This window comes from Nannospalax galili, unplaced genomic scaffold (assembly GCF_000622305.1).
Source record: "Nannospalax galili isolate Female #2095 unplaced genomic scaffold, S.galili_v1.0 scaffold426, whole genome shotgun sequence".
Lineage (NCBI taxonomy): Eukaryota > Metazoa > Chordata > Mammalia > Rodentia > Spalacidae > Nannospalax > Nannospalax galili.
Window position 1 is genome coordinate 1,151,083 of NW_008354494.1, and position 21,550 is coordinate 1,172,632.

Below are 21,550 nucleotides of genomic sequence, written 5' to 3' on the forward strand. Positions count from 1 at the left end.
TAGGGTTACCTCTTCAGAGAGGGGAATGTTGGAGGGGAGGGAGTGGGCATGGATTTGATCAAACATCTTATATGCATGTGTGAAATTCTCAATAAAATTTTTGTAAACAAAATTGAATTTATTTATTTTTTATTTTCTGTGTATGAGTGTTTTGCCTGCATATATGTAAGTACACCACATGCATGCAGTACACTCAGAGGCCAGAAGAGGGTGTTTAATCTCCTAGACTGGTGTTATAGACAGTTGATAGGCACCATGTGGATGCTGGGAACTGAGCCCAAGTTCTCTGCAAGAGCAGCTAGTGTTGAACCACGTCTCCAGATCCTATTTCTTCCTTTTTATTCCTTCCTCGAACTGCATTTAGTCCCCATGAAACTCCACAGACACTTCCCTACACCTTGGTTTCTCCCTCCTCTTTCACAGAATCCAAAGACTTGAAAAGACAAAAGTAGCAAATTAGAAGAAAATCAGTACAACTGGGAGAATGTTATTATGCTTAGAAAGGAAGTTAACTGGGCCTGGAGTACATGTGCCTGTTATCTCAGCACCTGGGAGGTGAAGGCAGGAGAATGGGGAGTTTGAACTGATCACTGGCTATATAGAAAGTTCAAGGTCAACTTGTGCTATGTGGGGGCCTGTCTCAAGAGAGAGAGAGAGAGAGAGAGAGAGAGAGAGAGAGAGAGAGGAGAGAGAGAGAGAAAGGAGACAGAGAAAGGAGACAGAGAAAGGAGAGAGAGGAGAGAGAGGAAGGGAAGGGAAGGGAAAGGAAAGAGTGGGGAAGGAAGGAGGGAGGGAGGGAAGAAGAGTTGACTAGGTGTGGTTGTGCATGCCTGTAGTCTCAGAACTCAGAAGTAGTAGGATTGTTGTGAATGTGAGGTCAGCCTGGTCTACATAGTGAGTTCTAGGGCAGTCAGGGTTACACAATGAGATTCTGTATAAAAAAAAAATCCAGAGGTGGGGGGGGCACTGATTTCTAAAGTTCCTCAGCACCTCTCATTCAAATACAAGCAACTTGACCCTCACAGTTGGGCACACACACATACACACACACGTATATACATATATATGTGTGTGTGTGTGTGTGTGTGTGTGTGTGTGTGTGTGTGTGACAGAAGAAAGTTAGCACTTTCTGTGAACCATTCTTTTCTATCACGACACCACCCTATACAGACTCTGTTGCTCTATATTAAAAGGCCTACGCCTGGACTCTTTGTGTTGTGGGGTGAAGGTTCATATGTGTATAGGTACACACCTGTGTGTGCAGGTGTATTGTTCCTCAGGAACTGTCCACCCTGTATTTTTTTAAGATTTATTTTTATTTATGTGTGTATATATAGATAGATAGATAGATAGATAGATAGATAGATAGATAGATATTTGTGCGTATGTGCACATGTGTGAGGATGCCTGCAGAGGCCTAAAGACAGAATCAGATCCCCTGAAGCTGGAGCTACAGGTGACTCTGAGTCACCCAATGTGGGTGGTGGGAACTGAACTCAAGTCCTCTAGAAGACCAACAAGCATTCTTTACCCGCTAAGCCATTTCTTATTCCTCTCCACCCATTTTTTTGAGACAGGGTCTCTCACTGAACTTGAAGCTCACCAATTTGGCTTGACTGGCTGGCCAATGACCCAGAGGATCTGCCTGTCTCTGCCGTCCTAGCTCTGGGATTACAAGCCACCATACCCAGTCTTTTACATGAATTCTTGAGATTGAATTCAGGTCTTCATGCTTAAGCAGCAAACACCTTACTGAATGAACAATCTTCCCAGCCCTGTAAAAATTTTTAACAATTAATTTTGCTGGGCGTGGTGGCACAGGCCTTTAATCCCAGCACTTGGGAGGCAGAGGCAGGTGGATCTCTGTGAGTTCAAGGCCAGCCTGGTCTATGTAGTGAGTTCCAGGACAGCTGGGGCTCCAGGGAGACCCTGTCTCAAAAAGACCAAAAAAAATTTTTTTTTTAACAATTAACTTCATATTTCAAGTCAACAATGCTTCATGTGGCATCCAATCCCCCACCCCCAACGCCAAAGTGGGTTGAATTGTGAATTTTTATTCTTCCAGTAAAATTATCTCTTCACAGCGATCAAAGAAGCCAGTGGTTCAAGTTTAGCTTTTCCTAGCTCTCTGGGGTGGCAGAAAAGTGGGAAGGAGAATGGTTTCCTCTTAGAAGTGTCCTTGGAGTATGACAGGACATCTGGACTTTCACAAGGGTGAAATATGCTCAGAACTCAGGCAAGAGAAATTCCTTGTAGCTTCAGGGGAAACAAGCCCTGAACAGTCCTTCCCAACCTTCTCTGTCTGTCAAAATTCTACTCTTTCCTTGGGGAAAGCTGTGTGCTGCAGCCTATTAGAGCATGAAGAGATGCTGGACCAGAATACAGAGTAGTGTGAGATTTTAGGAGAGACTGAGGTTGAGCCTGTCTTGGTGGTTTCCACAGGTCTCTGGGGTCCTTTCTCAGGGACACTACCAAGACTCCTATACCTAGAGAATGGAGTGTAGGGACCATGGACAAGGGCACTAAAGGAGATCAGAACACAAGTTCTGCTAAACCCTTTTACAGGAACCAGTTACTGAACTGAGTCATGAACCAGAACAAGGTTAACACAGAAAATCCAAATAAGAAAAAGAGAATGCAGCCTCAAGGTGAAGAGAAAGAGAAGATATAAAAGGCAGATTCAGAAACCAAAATTCTTTAGCTGTCCTCATCCAGTAAGTATCAATGCAAATTTATCTACATACCTTAATCTCCAAAAGAACCCTGTGCATGGTAAAATAGTAGATATTCATAAAGATTTTATATCAGCAAAAAAATAATTAATAACCCAGCAAGATGACTTAGGGGATAAAGTACTTACCACCCAAGCCTGATGACCTGAGTTCAGTCCCCAAAATCCACATAACAGTGGAGTGGAGAACATTGGAAGGAGAGAACCAGCTCTACAAAGTTGCCCTCTGACATCCACACACACAGCATGGTACAAACACACACACACTAATAATGACAATTTTAAAATGCAAAAAGAAGACAGTAGGGACTGGAGAGACTCAGGGGGTTTAAGAGTCTTTCCTGCTCTTATTTTAAGATAATTATTTGGTATACATATAATTTCACCATTAAAAAATACTAAAGAGAAAATAGTATTTATTATTACACAAAGAATTAAATATTGATACTGAAGGTTGAAGAGCATCTTCAACATTTCTCAGAGTTGTTCAATATTTTATTATATAATTGTTAATGCTGAGAATGCCACTGTGCATAAATACGTAGTACAAAATGACAGAGGTATGTGTAGGGTCATTTTAGAATTGTTGGAAATTCTGTCCTAATCCCAAGACAAAATTCCTTGAATAATGTTTTTTAAATGAAACTCAGGTCAGCATCTCAAACAACAGTTGCTGGTTTTTATTAATTTTATGTGTCTGGGTGTTTTGCCTGCACGTATGTAAGTGCCCCACATGTGTCCAATTCCTACAGAAGCCAGGAGAAGGTGTAGGATCCCCTAACTGGAGTTATGGACAGTTGTTAGCCACCATGTGGCTGATGAGAACTGAACCCAAGTCCTCTGAAAGAATAACAAGTGTTCTTAACTACTGAGCCAGCTGTCCAGCCTCCAAACAATAGCGTTTAAAAGTAAACATGCTAACACAATACAATCCAAAGATAGATCAATTTGCTGAGAAATGGTGATGCAGAAATGTATTAGTTATTTTTTTGTTGCTGTGATAAAACACCATGACCAAGGCAACTTATAGAAGGAAGAATTTATGGGGCTTATGGTTCCAGAGGGATAAGAGTCCATCACGGTGGGTCAGGCATGGCAGGACGCAGCTCTCTGAAACCACAGACGAAGAACTAATGGCCCCCTCACTCTTGCATCTTTCATGCCTGTATGCCAGCACCATGTGGGCACTGCCAAGTTTGGCTGCCAGCTTGGGATGGACCCTGCTCTACTTCATCCACATTACCAGCAGCTTTTGTGGGCTGCAAATTGTAGGAGTAGAACACTTCTCAGGCCTTCTCCTTCACAAGAAAGCTTAGCTGGTGGGGTCTTGCCCTGAGGGTACTCTTTCCATTGTACAAGTGCAGATCTGGAGGTCTCCTCTTAATGGCTCTGATCTCCTTATCAGAGAGTCTCTCACTCAGCACATGCCTTGGTTCCAATGTTAAGCTTCCTAGTGTTCTTTTCTCTTTTGTATTCCCTTCTGCCCCACTTGCTCTTTTCACTGGAGTTCCATAATATTCACCATTAATAACCATGGCACTGACTTAACATTAAGCTGTCTTGAAATTTCCTCTGCCAAAGAAATTAGTTCATTACTTTTCAACTGAGCATCAGGGAAGCTCTTAGGCTATAGGCAGATGGGAGCCAGATGCTTTGCCAAAATATTCTCGTTGCTGCTTAAGTCCTTATTTCCCTCCGGAACCACCTTGCTCTCAGCCCTACTTTCTTCCAGGCTTCTATTAGCCTTTAAGCTCTGCTTACAGTATTTGATGGCTTTTCTAATTCAAATTTCCAAAGCTTTCCACATTCCTCCCAAACCCCACAAGGTCAGGTTCTTCACAGCAACAGCCCACTCTGGTACCAACTTTATTTTCCACTTTTCTCTTGCTGTGATGAAACACCATGACCAAGGCAACTTACAGAAGGAAGAGTTTATTGGGCTTATGGTTCTAGAGGGATAAGAGTCCATCATTGTGGGGAGGCATGGGAGGGTGCAGCCAGAGCAGAAAGCTAAGCACTCACATCTGCAAGCAGGCACAGGAAGCAGATAGCTATATACTCTCAAAACCTGCCTTCAGTGATCTGCTTTCTCTGGCAAGACTGCACCACCTAAAACCTCCCAAAACAGCACCACCAACTGGGGACAAATTGTTCAAATACTTGCAGCCTACAGGAGACATTTATTCAAGCCATCACAGGAAATATTACATTAAAAAAATTTTTTGAGCTCTGACAATTTTATATATGCATATACTATAATTTGTCCATTTTCACCATCCCCACTACTCTCTCATCCCCCTCCTACTCTGTAGGACCCCTTTCTCTTCCCAACAAGTCCTCTTCCTACTTTCATATCTTTCTTTTGTGGGTTTTTAAAAAACCCATTGATTTTAATTAGGGTTACTAACATGAGCATGGATGTAGGGTTATTTACTGGAGTATGGGCAACTTGCCAGTGGCAACACTACTAAGAAAGATGATTCTCCCCTCCCCAGCAACCATTAACTGCCTATAGCTTCTTGGGGTAGGGGAGGACCTCATCATCCCCTCCCCTGTCCATGCTAGAGTACTGACAGGCCCCATCTTATGAAAGTCTTGTGCAGGTAACCACAGCTACTGTGAGTTCGTGTGTACAACAACCATACCATATCCAGAAGAAAGTGTTTCACAGCACTCCTCCTCATCCTCCTGCTCTTACATTCTTTCTACTCCCCCTTCCATAAAGTTCCTTGAGCTTTGGAGGGGGTGATATACATGCCTCATTTAGGGACGTATACTCAACAGTCATTTATTCTCAGCTCTCTGACCAGTTAGGAGTCTCTATATTAATCAACATCCACTGCAGGCAGAAACTTCTCCAACCAAGGCTGATCTATGGGTATAAACATAAATATGCAGAAGGTACTTTGACAACATGTTCACTTAGCAAACAATAGTAGATTTCTGCCCTAATGCCTGTGACTTCCTGAGCCATGAACTTTTGAACAGATTTATAGTACCAGACATGAATTTTCTTCTGTGGAGCAGGTCTCAAATATAATCATAAAGCAGTTGGTTACTCTCACTAACAGCCATACCACTATTTCACCAGTTGGCACACCTTGCCTGTCAGGTTGGTATTGTAATTCACAGAGCTCACAGTTGGTTAAGAGCATTCTCCCCAGAAGCCTGCAGAAGGCTTCTCACTCTGAAGGCTAGCCAGCAGGGAAGAAGCTTCTATCTCATTTCATCTTGATTTATCTATGTCCTCCTGAAACCAAAGTGTGTGGTGTCTTTAGGAATAAGGTCTTACCATCTAGTTCTTATGGGAAGCCAAGAGCAATGGCAAAAGCCTGATCAACAATTCATAGGGAAGTACTCCATGCCAGGCTGGGCCCTGGGGTTTTCATTTAGTTACCTATGACTTCTGAGAACAGCACTGTCCTTCCATTCAGGGTACTTCTGGTCAAGATTTTTGGTTAGCTTGCACAATAGTAGATTTCTATAGGCTTTTTCCTATATCCTTAGTTGGGTTAACCAGCCACCTACCCTCTCTTGTCTACCCCTCACTTAAACTTTTCCATTTCCAATTTAAAATCTTTTCTGTAATGAAATATGTTTTTATGAGAGCATAAAATTTTGTATGTACAGTAGAAACTGAAATTGCTAACATACAAGTATGTCAAATCTGAACAGAAGAGTTTCAGGCAGCATTTGCTGACATTCTGTGACACGACAACTTATAAAATGCAAAATATACATGGTGTGTATGTTCAGAACCAAGGCTGAAGAAAAATCTCACAACGCAGCTTGGGTGAGTGCTACCCCAAACACCTGTGATTCATTCCTTATATAATTTGAATTAATTTTTCAGTCATTGAGCATTCAGAAACTTTTTACTGTTTCAAATTTTCCACAACCCCCACATTAGTTATGTGATCCTAACTGGGTCATGATCCACAGTTTAAGAAGCTATGATTTATAAAAAGAGTTCTGGAAGCAAATCTGAGCCCAGACTAAGAGGAAAAAAGTTAGTCCAGGCAAGGGTGTGGTATCCGAACAAGGCTCCAAGATAGACAGACGGCAAGACCAAGGCAGGGTGGCAAGACTGGATCTGGAAGAGATATATTCAATTCCAAGAGGCTGGCTTGCTGGCCAATCTACATTAAAGGGCTACAGAGTGGGTCCTCTCCACTGGGAAATGCTTCATATATACTCCCTCTTCCTTTGCTGACCAGTTAGTCCTGTTATAAATCTCAGATGTAATTTACTTGAAGAGATTTCTCTGATCTTGAGGAATGTCAACTTTATTGGGAAAGAACTGGCAGACAATCAAGGCACCAAAGCAGGGAAATTATATGGTGAGCTTGCCATATCAGCCCCATTATCCTGGCTATAGTGTAGACAGCAGACTAGAAAGGGTCGGAATGCAGGCTTGACCATCACCCTGACTCCTTCCTTGCTCTGACATTCATTCATTCAATCAGCAACCAAGTTCTGTCAATCCTGTACCCTAAATACTTCTCAAAGGCATCTGTTTAGCTCTTTTTCCACTAACACTATTCTGGCCTTCGTGTTTTCTCCCACAAATCTCTGTAAAAGCTTTGTAATCTATCTCACACTGAATTTTGTCTTGTAACACTCCAACCCATCTTCACCTGGCCTCTAGAAATGTCTACCTAAAACATAGACCTACTTAGGCTACTCCACTGTCCAGCTGTTCCATCATAGTTCCGACCATCACACCTAAAATGTTTGGCATACCCTACACACTTGTCAAGGTCTGGCTTTCTCCTTATCAGGCTGAAGGAGACACTGACATATTATTTAAATTTACCCTGTAAGATAAGGGCACTCATTTCCTTAGTTCTGCAAGTGTTACCATAAAGGACTAAACTCTTTATAAGTAGACAGGGTCACTGAGAAGTAATAAAGATGGTACACTTTCATTTTCTTAGTCTCTGGCAGGGAGGTCTTATTAACCCCCAACAAGGTCTCTTCAACAGACTTGCTTAGAGTCAAGGAGCCCAAGATATTTCAGCTTGGAGATGTGAACACGTTCTCTTATTTGTTTAAGTTGACCATTCCAAAATTAGGGAAGAGGAAACTATTTAAACCCTTAAACCCCAGACCTTTCCCCGGGGACCTTGGATTCTCAGTTTCCAGGTCCCCTCTCCACTTGTGGAGAGCTTCATCTTTCTGCATGAATGTGTGTATGTATATGTGATTATGTGTGTGGATGTGATTCTTTATCTTTCAGTAAAAGTCTGTTTGGTTGCCATTCTTTGTTGGTCTGAGATTTGTCCTGCCTTTTAGTTCTTTAATTGGCTGAAAAAATGAACCCAACCTTACCCCTAGACTGATAATGATGCCAACCCAAAATATTACCACTCCCAGGTCCTCTGTGGGAGTTGTCCCGAGTCAAAGGAAGCTACCTCACCAATTCTATACACTCTCATCTAGAAACTGGTTGATGTAGAGTGACAGGATATGGAACTTTAACCTCAGTTTACACCATACCCAACGTGCCCTCATTAACAATGGTTAATCTTCACTGTTGACTTCATTGGATTCATAATCACCGTGGAAATGTACCTCTGGCTATGTCAATGAGGATGTTTCCAGAAAGCCTTAGTGAGGATGGAAGATTCACCCTGAATGTGGGTGGCATCCTCACAGGGGCTGGGAGCCTAGACTAAATGCAAAGGAGAATGCAGATTGATTGAATATGATTGATTGAAATCTGTGTTACAGCTGTCTTGCAGTTCAACTTCTGCCTGGTCTCCTTCCTTTACTCCCTCATAGGTATTGTTCAGAAAGCATACCTCCAGAGACATCTTACATGTAAATTGGTATCACAGTCTGTTTCCTGGGAATCCTAACATATGACACTCTCCTAGACCCACACCTATTATCAGTCCACAAGTCCACTGGGCTCTCTCTAGGTTATGACTCTCTGCATGGGCTTCTGCTTCTGCCTTAGGGGCATTCCTCACTTCTCCTCCCCATTATCCATTTTATAGAGTTAGTTCCTAGTCATTCTACAAGGTTCAACTCAGATGTACTTCCTTTGAGAAGTCATCCCAGATTTACCGACCTCAGGTGCCCCACTTTATGCTTCATAGCAATTAGTACTACCCTACAAATGCATAATTAGGATAATTACAGTGTATTGTAGTTGTGTATTCATATGATTGCCTCCCCTATTAAGAAAAAGAATTTGCCTACCATGTCTGTCATGGTATCCCTCAAATATAGTCCAATACCTAGAACACAAATAAGTAGCCCCCAAATTTGTTAAATGAGTCTTAAAAAAGGAAATGAGAAAGTCCTAAGTGAGGAATCAGCAGAATAAAAAGGAGACATACTTTAGATATATTTAAGCAGCAAGATTAAGTCTTGGTCTGGAATAATGACACTGTTGCTGGCTGAGAGAAATGAGTCTGAAGGACGCTTGAGTAAAAAGACGATAAAAGTGGGTCGAGTCTGCAGTGGAAACGTCCAGGAGGCAGGTGAAAGGAGGGTTTGGAGCTCCAGCTGTAGGGCTGGGCCTGCAAATCATCACTTATCACCTTTGTCAATTCACTTTTGACCAAGAACATCCTGTATGCCCCTATTGGACTCTGGGTATGTTTCCCATATCGGCTTGTATCACTCAATGAGTGTTTATGTTGGTCTTCATGGGCTTCCGATACAAGATACCACAGACTGGGTGACTTAGATAATACGGAGTTCATTTTCTTACTTCCAGAGGCTGCAAGTCCAAGATCAAAGAGTCTAGATGTTTGGTTCTCAGAGGCCTCATTCCTTGGCTTGCAAGTGGCCTTCCTCTCCCTGTGCCCCCACATGGTCTGTTCTCCATGCCTGTACCTGTGTCCAAATTTGCTCTTTCTATAGGAACATTAGTCAGACTGGTTTAGGATCTACCCTAAGAGCTCATTTTCACTTAATCACCTCTATCTCAAACACAGTCACATTCTGAGATCATGGGGATTATAATTCCAACACAGGAATCTAGGGACACAGTTTGGCTCATTAATATGGTACATCCCTTTCTTTTCCCACACCAGTGCCCCAGAGGTTGCCTGGCCACACCTCTCCATCAGAGCACCCATGTCCAGATTCACCTTTCCCTCAAAATTACAACATTCAGACTTCCACATGCTCTAGAACAGATGAGGGACTATTCCGCCCAGGGTGGCAGTGAAGAGGCAACCTAAAGGATGAGTAAGAATCCATAGTTCTGTGGGGTAAGGTGGCACACACCTTTAATCCCAGCATTCGGGAAGGAGAAGCAGGTGGATCTCTGTGAGTTCAAGGCCAGCCTGGTCTACATAGTGAGTTCGAGGCCAGCTGGAGCTACAGGGAGACCCTGTCTCAAAAAAAATCCATAGTTATGAAAGGAGAAAATATTCTAGGCTGTAGGGCTTCCCACCCATCCACACAAAGATACCACATTGTTAAATGACATTGTGGAGTTTGGAGACAATTAGACGTGGCTTTTGTGGAGGATGAATGTAGGCAATGGTAGAAGATGAAGTAAGAAAGGTTGGCTAAGGTCGTGTGGTAAAGAGCTTTCATTTTGGAATAAAATCAGTCAGTGCTAAACACAGGGAATTAGAGGCTGCGCCAATCACTCATGTAGGAAACAAGGCAATTACTTGTAAGAGGCTGAAAGATTTTAGGAAGACATTAAGGCAAATAGCTATTGTGTGAGGGTGGGTTGCAGGAGAGGTGACTAACAGATGAAGAAAGAGGAGAAGTGAGAGAGAGGGGAGAAAGGAGGTGCCATCCCCACTTACATCTAAGTGATGAATTCTGGTATCCCATATGGGATTCTGTTGAGCTGAATTCTGCCTCCTCAGTGAGGTAGAGTCTCCTCCTCATTGAGTTTCTCAGAGTTGGCTAGCAGCTCTCAGCAGAGTAGGAGATTCTGGGAGCAGAGAAAGTTCTAGAAGTCAGGTGGTGTGCTGGTTAGTATTTGTCAACTTGACATAAGCTAGTGTCACCTGGGAAGAAGGAGCCTCAGTGGGAGAACTTCCTCCATCTGACTGGCCTGTGGGAATGTCTGTGGGGTGTCTTCTTGATTGCTGATTGCTGTAGAAGGGCCCAGCGCACTGAGGGTGGTGCCATTCCTAGGCAGATGGGCCTGGGCTGTATAAGAAAAGTAGCTGAGGAGGTGAGAGAGAGCAAGCTGGTAAGCAGCATTTCTTCATGGTCTCTCCACACAATTCCTGCCTCTGGGTTCCTACCCTGAGTTCCTGCTCCAACTTCCCTAAGTGATGAACTATTTCCTGGAAGTATAAGATGAAATAAAGCCTTTCTTGGCCAAATTGGTTTTGGCAGTGTTTTATCTCAGCAACAGAGAAGCAAACTAAAGCAGAAGTTAGTTAACATGAAGACACTGGAGCAAATGGGCCACCGGTGGTGATGCTGATGAAGAACACTAGTGGAGGTTAACTGGTCAGTTACTCAGGAAAGATGCTCAGCTCAGAGCTGGGCTTACACAGATCAGGGCCTAATGACCTCCATCTGTCCACACTGAGTAAACAGTGGTGATACCTGAGGGCTGGCGTTTCCCCTGTCAGGATACTGATGTAGGAAAACAGAAGAGTTGGACGCTTGTGGGGGAAAGAAAACAGTGGGTTCACAGTGCTTGGCTACTGGCCTCAAAGCTTACAGTGACAGTCAAGGCCAGTGCTTAAGAGCACTTGGTGTTCTTGCAGAGTATTGGAGTTGTTTTTTTTTTCTTTTCCAATTTGGGTATCTAACAACTGCCTATAACGCCAGTTTCAAGGGATCTCACACTTTCTTCTGGCCTCCTAGGGCACTTGCACTCACATGTACACACATACACATACAGATACACTTGTGTACACATAAATAAAAAAAATACATCTTAAAAAAGAAATTTCTTTTGAGCTCAGTCCTGAGAATTCTCATCTGTGAACCTCGATAGCCAGGCCTGTAGCCCACTGTACCTCTCTAGCCACAGAGCAAAGCAGCCCTGCATGCTGGCTGTTCAGAGACCTGCGTAGATCTGTGTTCCTGTTTCCTTGCTGTGCCTTTAAGAGCTGCAGGAATGCAAAAGAAGCCTGGAAAGAGGGGTGGGGTCTTCCAACAGAACTTCTTGGAAAAGGATCCTGGGAATTTGTGCCAGAAACTAGACTGAGATTCTAACTCTGAAAACTTGGGGGTGGTTTGTGTTGGGCTAAGCCAGTGATTGGACTGCACAGTCCATTAGGGAGGAGGAAATCAAAAGGAAAAGGAAAGAGCTCCCGGAGAGGAAGGGGGGAAAGACCTCCCAACCCTCACTCCAGTCCACACACCCTAAGCCTGGAAGCAGCTTTCAGCCGCTAGCCTGGGGAAGATCTGTGCCTGCCCAAGGTAAGGGCAGCAGAGGCTGGACTCGGAACTCTCTGTACAAAGTAAGCCAACAAGGCCTCCAGGGACTGATCTGCCAACAGCTGGATTTGATCACCAGCTTGCAAACTGAGATCATACACTGGGTGGAATAACAAACGTTGTTCTCTGCATAAAACGTTGTTTTACAAAGAATTGCCACAGCAGCGGACAGAAAACAGGAGACCACCACCTGGATCCTTGAGTCTCCTTTGAGAACCAAAACATAAGAAATTCTACTCCTGAGCAGTGTGCAAGATGATGGTGGCCCTGCGGGGAGCTTCTCCTCTGCTAGTTCTGTTCCTTGCAGCATTTCTGTCCCCACCACATTGTGCCCAGGACCCAGCCATGGTGCATTACATCTACCAGCGCTTTCAAGTCTTGGAGGTAGGTGTCATGTGTGCCTCTCACAGAGAGCATGCTTCTTGGAAGTTACTTTATTGGACCCACACTTACCTGTCTACTGGGATGCATGTTTTCCAGGTAGAAAACAGTAAATCCATTCCTAAATTAGACTTACAAGTGTGTGTAGCCCAGTGGTTCCGGGCACCCCTGCCATCTAATTAGCTCCAACCTAGACCTTGAGCGTGACTTCACTCTGCACTTTACACTGTAGGTTTTTCTCACCTATAAAATGGAGATGATAGAATTTACCTTCTAAGGCTATTATAAAGATTTAATAAAGAAATTAAGTCTGAGAAATTGAAGATGTTTTGTGTTGCATCATTAATCATACTCAAAACATGGCTTGGCATGGCGACTAAATTTCCAAATTGTTGAACATCCAAAACTCAATAGTTCATTTTTAAAATATGGAAATTAGAACCTGTAGTCACATTTTCTTCATCCTCTATTGTATTGGGATGCTAACAGATTGCAGCTTTTCTTTTTTCCTTCTTATGATAAATTCTTAGGTTCCTGTAAACATCATGGTAGTATACAGGAAGGCTAATTGTGGCTGTTATTTTTCAAAGCTTAAGTGGACTTGGGTGTAGAAATGAGATTCTCAGCAATATTAGACAGAGAGAAAGCATTTGAGCTTTCACCTCATTAGAAAATGCAAAAACTTGGGGCTGGGAATGTAGCTTGTTCCAAGAGCTGGCGGAGTGGTTGTGTATCACGCACAGAGCCCTGGGTCACTGCCTAACACTGCATCAACCAGGCATGTTGGCATGTGCCTGTAATCTCAAGACTCAGGAATTGGAAACAGGAGGATCAGGAGTTCAGAGTCATCTTTGGTTACATAGAAAGTTCAAGACAAACATGGACTATGTGAGACTCTGTCTCAAAATAAACAAACAAAAATAGGCAAAACTCAACATATTTGTAGAACAGTGAGGATCCTGGAGGAGAAATGTAACCCTCTACCCTGGTTTTAGCCACCCTCAGCCCTCATGACCCCCACTCTATATTTAATGACTTGTTCTCCCACAAGTTAAACTGGCATATTATTTACCTTCTTTTAAGGACACTCTATGACTTGTTCTCCTACAAGTTAAACTGGCATATTATTTACCTTCTTTTATGGACACTCTATGACTTGTTCTCCTACAAGTTAAACTGGCATATTATTTACCTTCTTTTATGGACACTCTATGACTTGTTCTCCTACAAGTTAAACTGGCATATTATTTACCTTCTTTTATGGACACTCTTAGCTCCATCTTTTATTTCCTGTATATTCCTGAAAAATCTGAAAGTCCACATAATTGGGTCAGCTAGTTAGAGTGTGAATAATTAATTCCACAGAGCAGTCTGAATGCATTTCCTCCCATTGTCCCCCAGCACAAGGAGGTCCTGAAACTGTGGATGAAATGTCCTGAGGCCTGGTGCCTTGCTGCTGCTCTCTTTGCTCCTTTCCCAGACACTTTATCTCACCTATTAAAATGCCAGAACCAGGGCTAGGGGAATGACTCTTCAGTTAGAGCAGTGGCTGCTCTTGCAGAGGACTGGAGTTTGGGTCCCAGCATCCACATGGTGGCTAACAACTATCCATAACTCTAGTTCCAGGGGATTCAACACCCTCTTCTGGCCTCCTTGGACATTATATACATGGGTGCACTTACGTATATGTAGGCAAAACACATACACATAAAATTAATCAATCAAAAGAAAAGAAAAGAAAATGCCAGAATTATGCTCAGCTTCAGCAACCAGCTAAACCCCTACAAATTGTCCTTCGGTACTGTCTGTAGACAAGGAAATAACATACAGGGTAAAACTTTCACAGCCCAAAACATGGATTTAAAAAAGGATATGATCTATAGAGCTCTTTCTCTGACCATTGGCTCTGACCTAGAGGTGAAGCCAAATCCCAAGTGACAGGCACTGCTGGCCAACCCAGAGGTTTAAAGGACAAGGGGATACATTTCCTCTCCTGAGGGGGATGTGTGGGAAGGTGAGAAGATGGACTATATAGCCTTGAGGAATTATTTCTAATCTCTTTGTCTGTCTGTCTGTCTGTCTGTCTCTGTCTCTGTCTCTGTCTCTTTCTTTCTGTCTTTCTCCGCCCCCCCCCCGTCTCCCTTCCAAATGAAGTACCTTGTATATTGATGTTTGGAATATAAGACTTTACATTTGTGAAGAACATTCTGGTAAACTGTGCCAAGTGAACTTTAAATATAAGCTCTGTGACCCTGAAATCACATTGTTATTCATTTATTCTTTCATTCCACAAATATTTGCTGAGGACTGCCATATGCTAGATCTTGTGCCAGAGGTAGCAGAGTAGAACTTACTTCTGAAAATCTAGCTTAAGAAAATAACTGGGTAAATGCATAAAAATTTAAATAGATTTTTTTCTCTTAGCATTGAGTGACAAAATTTGAAAAATAAATATTCATCTAAAAGTGTCTAACAGAACAAATAATACGATTTCAATTTAATGGAAATCTTTATCTTATTATGTTACAGATGGATAACAAAAATGTATACATGCATGATAGAATGCTATTCAGCCTTTTAAAAATATTTTATCTATTTTTATGTGTATGAGTGTTTTGCCTGCATGTATATAAATGCACCCCATTCATGCAATGCCCATGGAGGCCAGATGAGGGTGTCAGATGCCTTGGAACTGGAGTTTTGAATGGTTGTTACCACTATGAAGGTGCTGGGAACTGAACCCAGGTCCTCTGGAAGAGCAGTAAGTGCTCTTACTGCTGAGCCATCTCTCTGTAGCCTCCTCAATAACTTGGGGGTTATTCAGCCTTTAAAAGGAAACTCATTTGTGACACACTGGATGAACTTGTAAGATCACATGCTCAGTGAAAAAAGCCAGCCATTAGAAGATGAACACTGAATGATTTCACTGTATGTTGACTCTTTAAAAAAGTTGAACTCATAGAAACAGAACAGATGTATGAGCAATGAGGAGATATTGGTCAAAGAATCCAAAATTTCAATTAGAGTAAGTTCCAGAGATGGGGAGATGGCTTAGTCAATAAAGTGCTTGCTGCCTAAGCCTGAGGACCTGAGTACAGATGCCCAGCACCCACTGGAATCCCAGTGATGGGGAGACAGGGGCAAGTGGATCCCTGGGGCTTACTGCCCACCAGACCAGCCAGTCAATGAGCTCCAGATTCTGACAGCCCTTTCTGAAAACATAAGATGGAGAAGAGATTGGGAAAGACACTTGATGTCGACCTTTGGCCTCCATTTCACATGTGTTCCTATATCTACTCCCCCCCACACACACAAACAAAAGAAAAAAATAAGTTCAAGAGATCTATTACATGCTACCATTACTATAGATAACAACAGCATATTGCATACCTGAAATTGTTAAGAGAATAGATGTCAAATGTTCTTCACCACCTCCAAAATAAATATATGAAGTAATGCACATCCTAATTTGCTTGTTCTAACCATTCTATGATGTGTCCACACATCAAAACATCACATTCATCATAATTATAGAGAAATTTAATTTGTTAATTAAGAAAGACATAACACAAAAATTATAAAGTGAGACTATAATGATATTTTAAAAGTTTAAAACATCAGCAAGTTAAAATAAACATTTATTTAAATCACATGTAAAATATAAAATATATATATATTTATGTGCTTCAGTAAATATGAGAACGTAAAACAACTGTTACACTAAATATCAATAGTACCTATGAATTTAAGGTTATAGGTGATTTCCTTTCTTTTGATTATTTTTATTTTTCTAATACTCCTTTTCTATGAATTATAACTATTTACATTACATTAGCAATAATTTGCTAATTTATTTTCTGTCTGAAGCAAGGGCTGGAAAAATGTACCCAAGCAACAAGAGCATACATTCAAGACTTCCAAGAATTCTCAAAAAACATATCCATTTTGCTGGGGAGATGTCAGACCCACACCAGTGAGTACAAAAGCGCAGTGGATAGCCTGGCAATGAGAGTGGAGCGTGCTCAGCGGGAGATTGACTACCTAGAATACCTTCGTGAAGCCGACATATGCATAGAATCAGAGGAGAAGACACTGGCAGAAAAGATACTTCAAGAAGCTGAAGAAGAAAAAAAGATCCGAGCTCTGCTTAATGCAAGTAAGGGCTGTTTCTTTTGTTACCCATTCTGGGGCCTGTCACGCTCTGAGTGATGCAAACTGTGCAGTTAGGAACCTTGATCAAATGAGTGAGCTGTGTCCTGTATGTGGATGGGCTGGGAAAGAAACCTGGGCAGGGGATAGATGTCAGAATGGAATCCCATTCTTAGAAAGTAGCTTTCTTTTCACAAGGAGTTCCTAGCCTAAGAACCAGTAGATGAAGGTCAGAGATACAGTGTAAGAGGTAGCCTGAGAGTCACCACTTCATAGACTTTGGTTTGATGGAAACATGTGGTCCCAGACCAGAGATGCTGGCAGGTCAGTGCATTCTGGAAACAGGAAGCTGCTGCCCATGTGACAAGCAAGAGTCTCAAACTGGAAATGGCAGCAGCCAACTCTCAGGATTGGGTTCTGCTATGAGTCACTATCATATTCTGTCTGGGACAGTGACACCCAGGGATTTGTCCCCAATCTTGTAACCCATCGGACTCTTTTCTAGGTCATTAAGAATAGTGTCTAGTAGGGCTGGAGAGATGGCTCAGCAGTTAAGAGCACTGACTGCTCTTGTAGAGGACCTGGGTTCAATTCTCAGCACCCATATGGTGGCTAATAATAGTCCATAACTCCAGTTCCAGGGGAATCCAACACCGTCTGACCTCCTCGGGCATAGTATGACACAGGTGCACTTACATACAAGCAGGCAATACACTCATACACATAAAATAAAAATAACAAATAAAAAATATTTTTAAGAGAATAGTGTTTAGTAACTCAAATTATAACAAAATGTATACAGTTGAGAAGGAGATTTTTCTCTGTGAGTCCATTTTGTTAAAATAGTAAGAGAAACAAGTCTCTCATTTGTATTATGTGGTTATTTATTTATTTATTTGTTTGTTTGTTTGTTTATTTGAGACAGACTCACTAGCCCTGGCTAGCCTGAACTCACTATGTAGTGCAGGCTGGCCTTGTACTACAAGTGATGCACCTGCCTCTGTCTCTTGAGTGCTGAGATTACATGCATGGTCACCACATCTGCCTTAAGGCTGTTCTCAAGGTTGTTTTTTTCTAGTTTTTAACTTAGAGAGCAGAGACTGTATCCTGTTATATGTAGTCAGTCAATAGACTTAATTAAAGTAGTGTCTCCAGTGGAAGGTTCAAAGGAACAGCTGAGTGTGGGGATTAAAGGCATGAGCCACCACATCTGACCCAGGAGACTAGAGACTATTCATTATAAGAAATGTCTTGTAGGGCTGGAGAGATGGCTCAGTGGTTAAGAGCACTTGCTGTTCTTGAAGAGACTCCATTTTGTTCCCAGCAACCACATGGTGGCTAACAACTGCCCACAACTCTAGTTCCAGGGGATCCCATGCTTTCTTCTGGCCTCCACTGGCACCAGGCATGCATGTAGTACACTTACATACTTGCAGGCAAAACACTCATACACATAAAATGAATAAAATCTTTTATGAAAAAAAGAAAGGTCTTGGGGGTGAAGAAGAAACTCAGTTGGCAGAGTGCTTACCTTGCATGCAGGAAACCTTAGGTTCAATCCTCAGTACCACATAAACTGGGCATGCTAGTACATGCTTGTAATCCCAGCACTCAGGAGGTAGAGATGGAAGGATCAGAAGTTCAAGGACAATCTTGTCTGCATGGTGAGTTTAAGGTCAGTCTGGGCTACATGTGACCCTGTCTCATTAAATGAGTGTGTGTGTGTGTGTGTGTGTGTGTGTGTGTGTGTGTGTGTGTGGTGGGGGGAGTGAAGGCAAAACTATGAAGTCACAGGGGCATATAGCACCTTGACATGTTGGTCTGCAAATATGGCTGAGAGAAAGCTGCATAGGGTAGGTGAGTATAGGAATATGAGGCTGAAGAGCCCTCACTAGCTCCTCTACCTGTGCTGACAGACAGTCCATCCATCCATTCGTTTGTCTACTTAACTTACTCACTGACAGTTATTGATTTGACCAGAGATGCTATTCCAGGCATTGGACCCATTGGACCATGTAGACTAATGCTAAGGAGATTGAGCTTCACTGGAAAACCTCTGAATTAATCTAAGCAGGAGTATGATATGAAGGAAGAACAAGACCAGAAAGAGGAAATCAGTCAGGGATACTCAAATAATTTGGCCAAATGATTTAGCATGAGGTGGCACGGGACAAAGAAAAGCAGGTAGACTTGAATGCTATTCAGAGTTGAAATCCACATGGTGCTGTAACCAATAGTTGAAAATAAAAGATAAATGGGAGAGATGAGTCCAGGATACTTCTGAAATTTGGGGCTTAGCTCTTTGAATGGTTGGAATGAAATCTGTGAGGGTAGGAAACTCATTAATAGTTTGGGTTTATTTATTTATTGCTTGACTCCCCCACCCCCACCCCAAGCACTTACATCTTAGTCTGTTTTCTCTTGCTGTAATTGAATTCTACAGACTGGTAATTTATAAAGAATAGACAAGTTCATGGCAGTGGAGGCTGGAAAATCCAAGAGCATGATATGGGCACCTGCTTGGCATCAGGTGAGGGCCATCTTGCTGCATTATAACATGGCAAAACACATTGCACAGTGAGACAGAGCAATCTAGCTCAGTGGTCTCTTTATTTTTAAGTGAGTATATGTGTGCATATATGTATATATGTGTGCATGCTTGTACAGGCCAGATGTAACCTTGGATGCTCTTCCTCAGATGCTGTACACCTTTATTTTGAGATACACTCTCTCATTGAAGACTGGGACTTGCTTTTTATGCAGGTCTGGTTGGCTAGCAAGCCCAGGGATTGCCTGCCTCCATCTCCCCAGACTAGGATTACAAGCATGAGCTATGTCACCAGGTTTTTTTTATTTTATTTATTTATTTATTTATTTATTTATTTATTTTTATTTATTTATTTATTTGTATTCATGTATTGCCTGCCTGTAGGTAAGTGCACCCGTGTCATGCAATGCCCACGGAGGTTAGAAGAGGCTGTCGGATCCCCTGGGACTGGAGTTACGGACAGTTGTTAGCTGCCATGTGGGTGCTGGGATTCAAACCTGGGTCTTCCGCAAGAACAACCAGTGTTCTTAACCACTGAGCCATCTCTCCAGACCCTCTCACCAGGCTTTTTACAATCTCCATGCCTGAATTTTTTATATGTGTTTGGAGGAATCAAACTCAGGTCCTCATGTTTGCAGAGCAAGCACTTTACCTACTGAGCTATTTTCCCCATCCTCTCTTTTCTCAATTACACTCTTATACAATCATAGGAAATAACCCCCTCAATTCTCATGACCTTATCTCATCCTAATTACCCTTCAAAAACCCCACATCCAAATACTGTGAACATGTGACTTTGGGGATTAAGTTTCTAATATGTGAACTTTTGGGAGATACATCCAAACCATAGCAATTTAAAACTTTGATGTGTTCCAGGTTATTTATGGCTCTGTTTTAATTTGTTTCTTCATTGCTGTGACAAAATACTCTGACCACTACCAACTTGGGGAGGAAAGGGTTTATTTAGCTTACATATCCTGGGTCACAGTTCATCGAGGAGCCCAAAGTAGGAACTCAGGGCAGGAACCTGGAGGCAGGAGCTGGAGCACAGGCCATGGAGGAACGCTGCTTACTGACTTGCTCCCCTGGCCCCTGCTCAGCCTGCTTTCTTACACAACACGGGCCCACCCGCCCAGGGGTGGCACCACCCACAGTGGGCTGGGCCCTCCCACGTCACTCATCAAGAAGATGCCTCTCAGACATGGCCACAGGCCAGTCCAATGGAGGCAATTTCCCAATGGAGGCTCCCTCAACCCCAGTGTGTCCAGTTGACACTAAAGCTATCCAGCACAGGCTCCTTGCTCATTTTCTCGCTTTTCCTCCAGCTCATCTCTATGAGAGCTTGGTCATGTCATTGCAGGGACAATGCTGTGTCTCCGATGTCTGGGTTATCTTTATTCAAATCAGCAATTGCCAGTGAAGAAGTATGGGACCAAGTAAATGGACCAAATAGACAGAGTGGTTGTCAACACAGGCAGGAGGTTAGAGTTTGGTAGAAAAAAAGAACAACTTAATCATGAGCCAGAAGACAAAGTTTTCATATTATTTCCTATAACATGAAGTAGTTGATCCAGTTGCTTAAGTGAAGGATCCTGTCAAGGTTTGTCTTGTCCTGAGATGAACTACCCTTTGAAAGGAGCAGCTGGGGTAACAATGGAGAGTAAGGAAAAGGGGAACAGAATGAGCACTGTCCCTCGTATGCCAAGGTCCTGTCTACACTCGAGGGCAGAGAATTATGTGGGGTGTATACACGGCAGGGATCTCAGAGGCTGTGTGAGTTGTCTCAGTGCTGCTACAAAATACCTGACAAAAGCAACTTAGGGAAGAAAGGGTTGATTCGGGCTTACGTTCCAGGGAATGTAGACCATCATGGCGGGGATGGCAAGATGGCAGGAATTTGATGTGGCTGGTTACATCGCTTCCACAGAGATGAATGCCATTACCCAGCTTACTTCCTTTTTCCTGCTACTAGGGATTGAACCTAGGACCTTAGGCTTGTTGGTCAAGCATTCTGCCACTGAGCTACATCTTCCCAAGGTTCTTTTTATATAATCCAGAACCCCCAGTCCATGGAATGGGGCCACCTACATTCAGAGTGGGTCTCCCCACTTCAATTAATCCAACCTAGAAACTCCCTCACAGACATGGCTAGACATTTGTCTCTATTTTGATTCTAAATTCCATCAAATTGATGATGAAGATTAACTATTACAGAGACCATTTTGAAATCCTGCCTATCAGTGTCTCAATTTGGTATCAATTACCCAAACCTCCCTTTCTAGAAGATTCCAACATTCTTATCTTCTAAGCTTGACCTATGAGGACTGTGCCAATTATAGTATGTTCACTGAAATTCT

At 42.6% G+C, this 21,550-nt stretch overlaps 1 protein-coding gene across 3 annotated transcripts in view; it reads left to right on the plus strand.

Moving 5' to 3' along the window:
- The window catches only part of LOC103748885 (synaptotagmin-9), a 254,122-nt gene that overhangs the window by 213,082 nt on the left and 19,490 nt on the right, over positions 1-21,550 (plus strand). For 2 of the 3 annotated variants that reach the window (XM_029555288.1, XM_008851665.2), the window contains exon 7: positions 16,364-16,652. In XM_029555288.1, the coding sequence (XP_029411148.1) occupies positions 16,364-16,652 (289 nt within the window). Of the gene's footprint in view, positions 1-11,910; positions 12,500-16,363; positions 16,653-21,550 lie in introns of those variants that run through there. The other variant, XM_008851667.3, reaches the window with a different exon arrangement.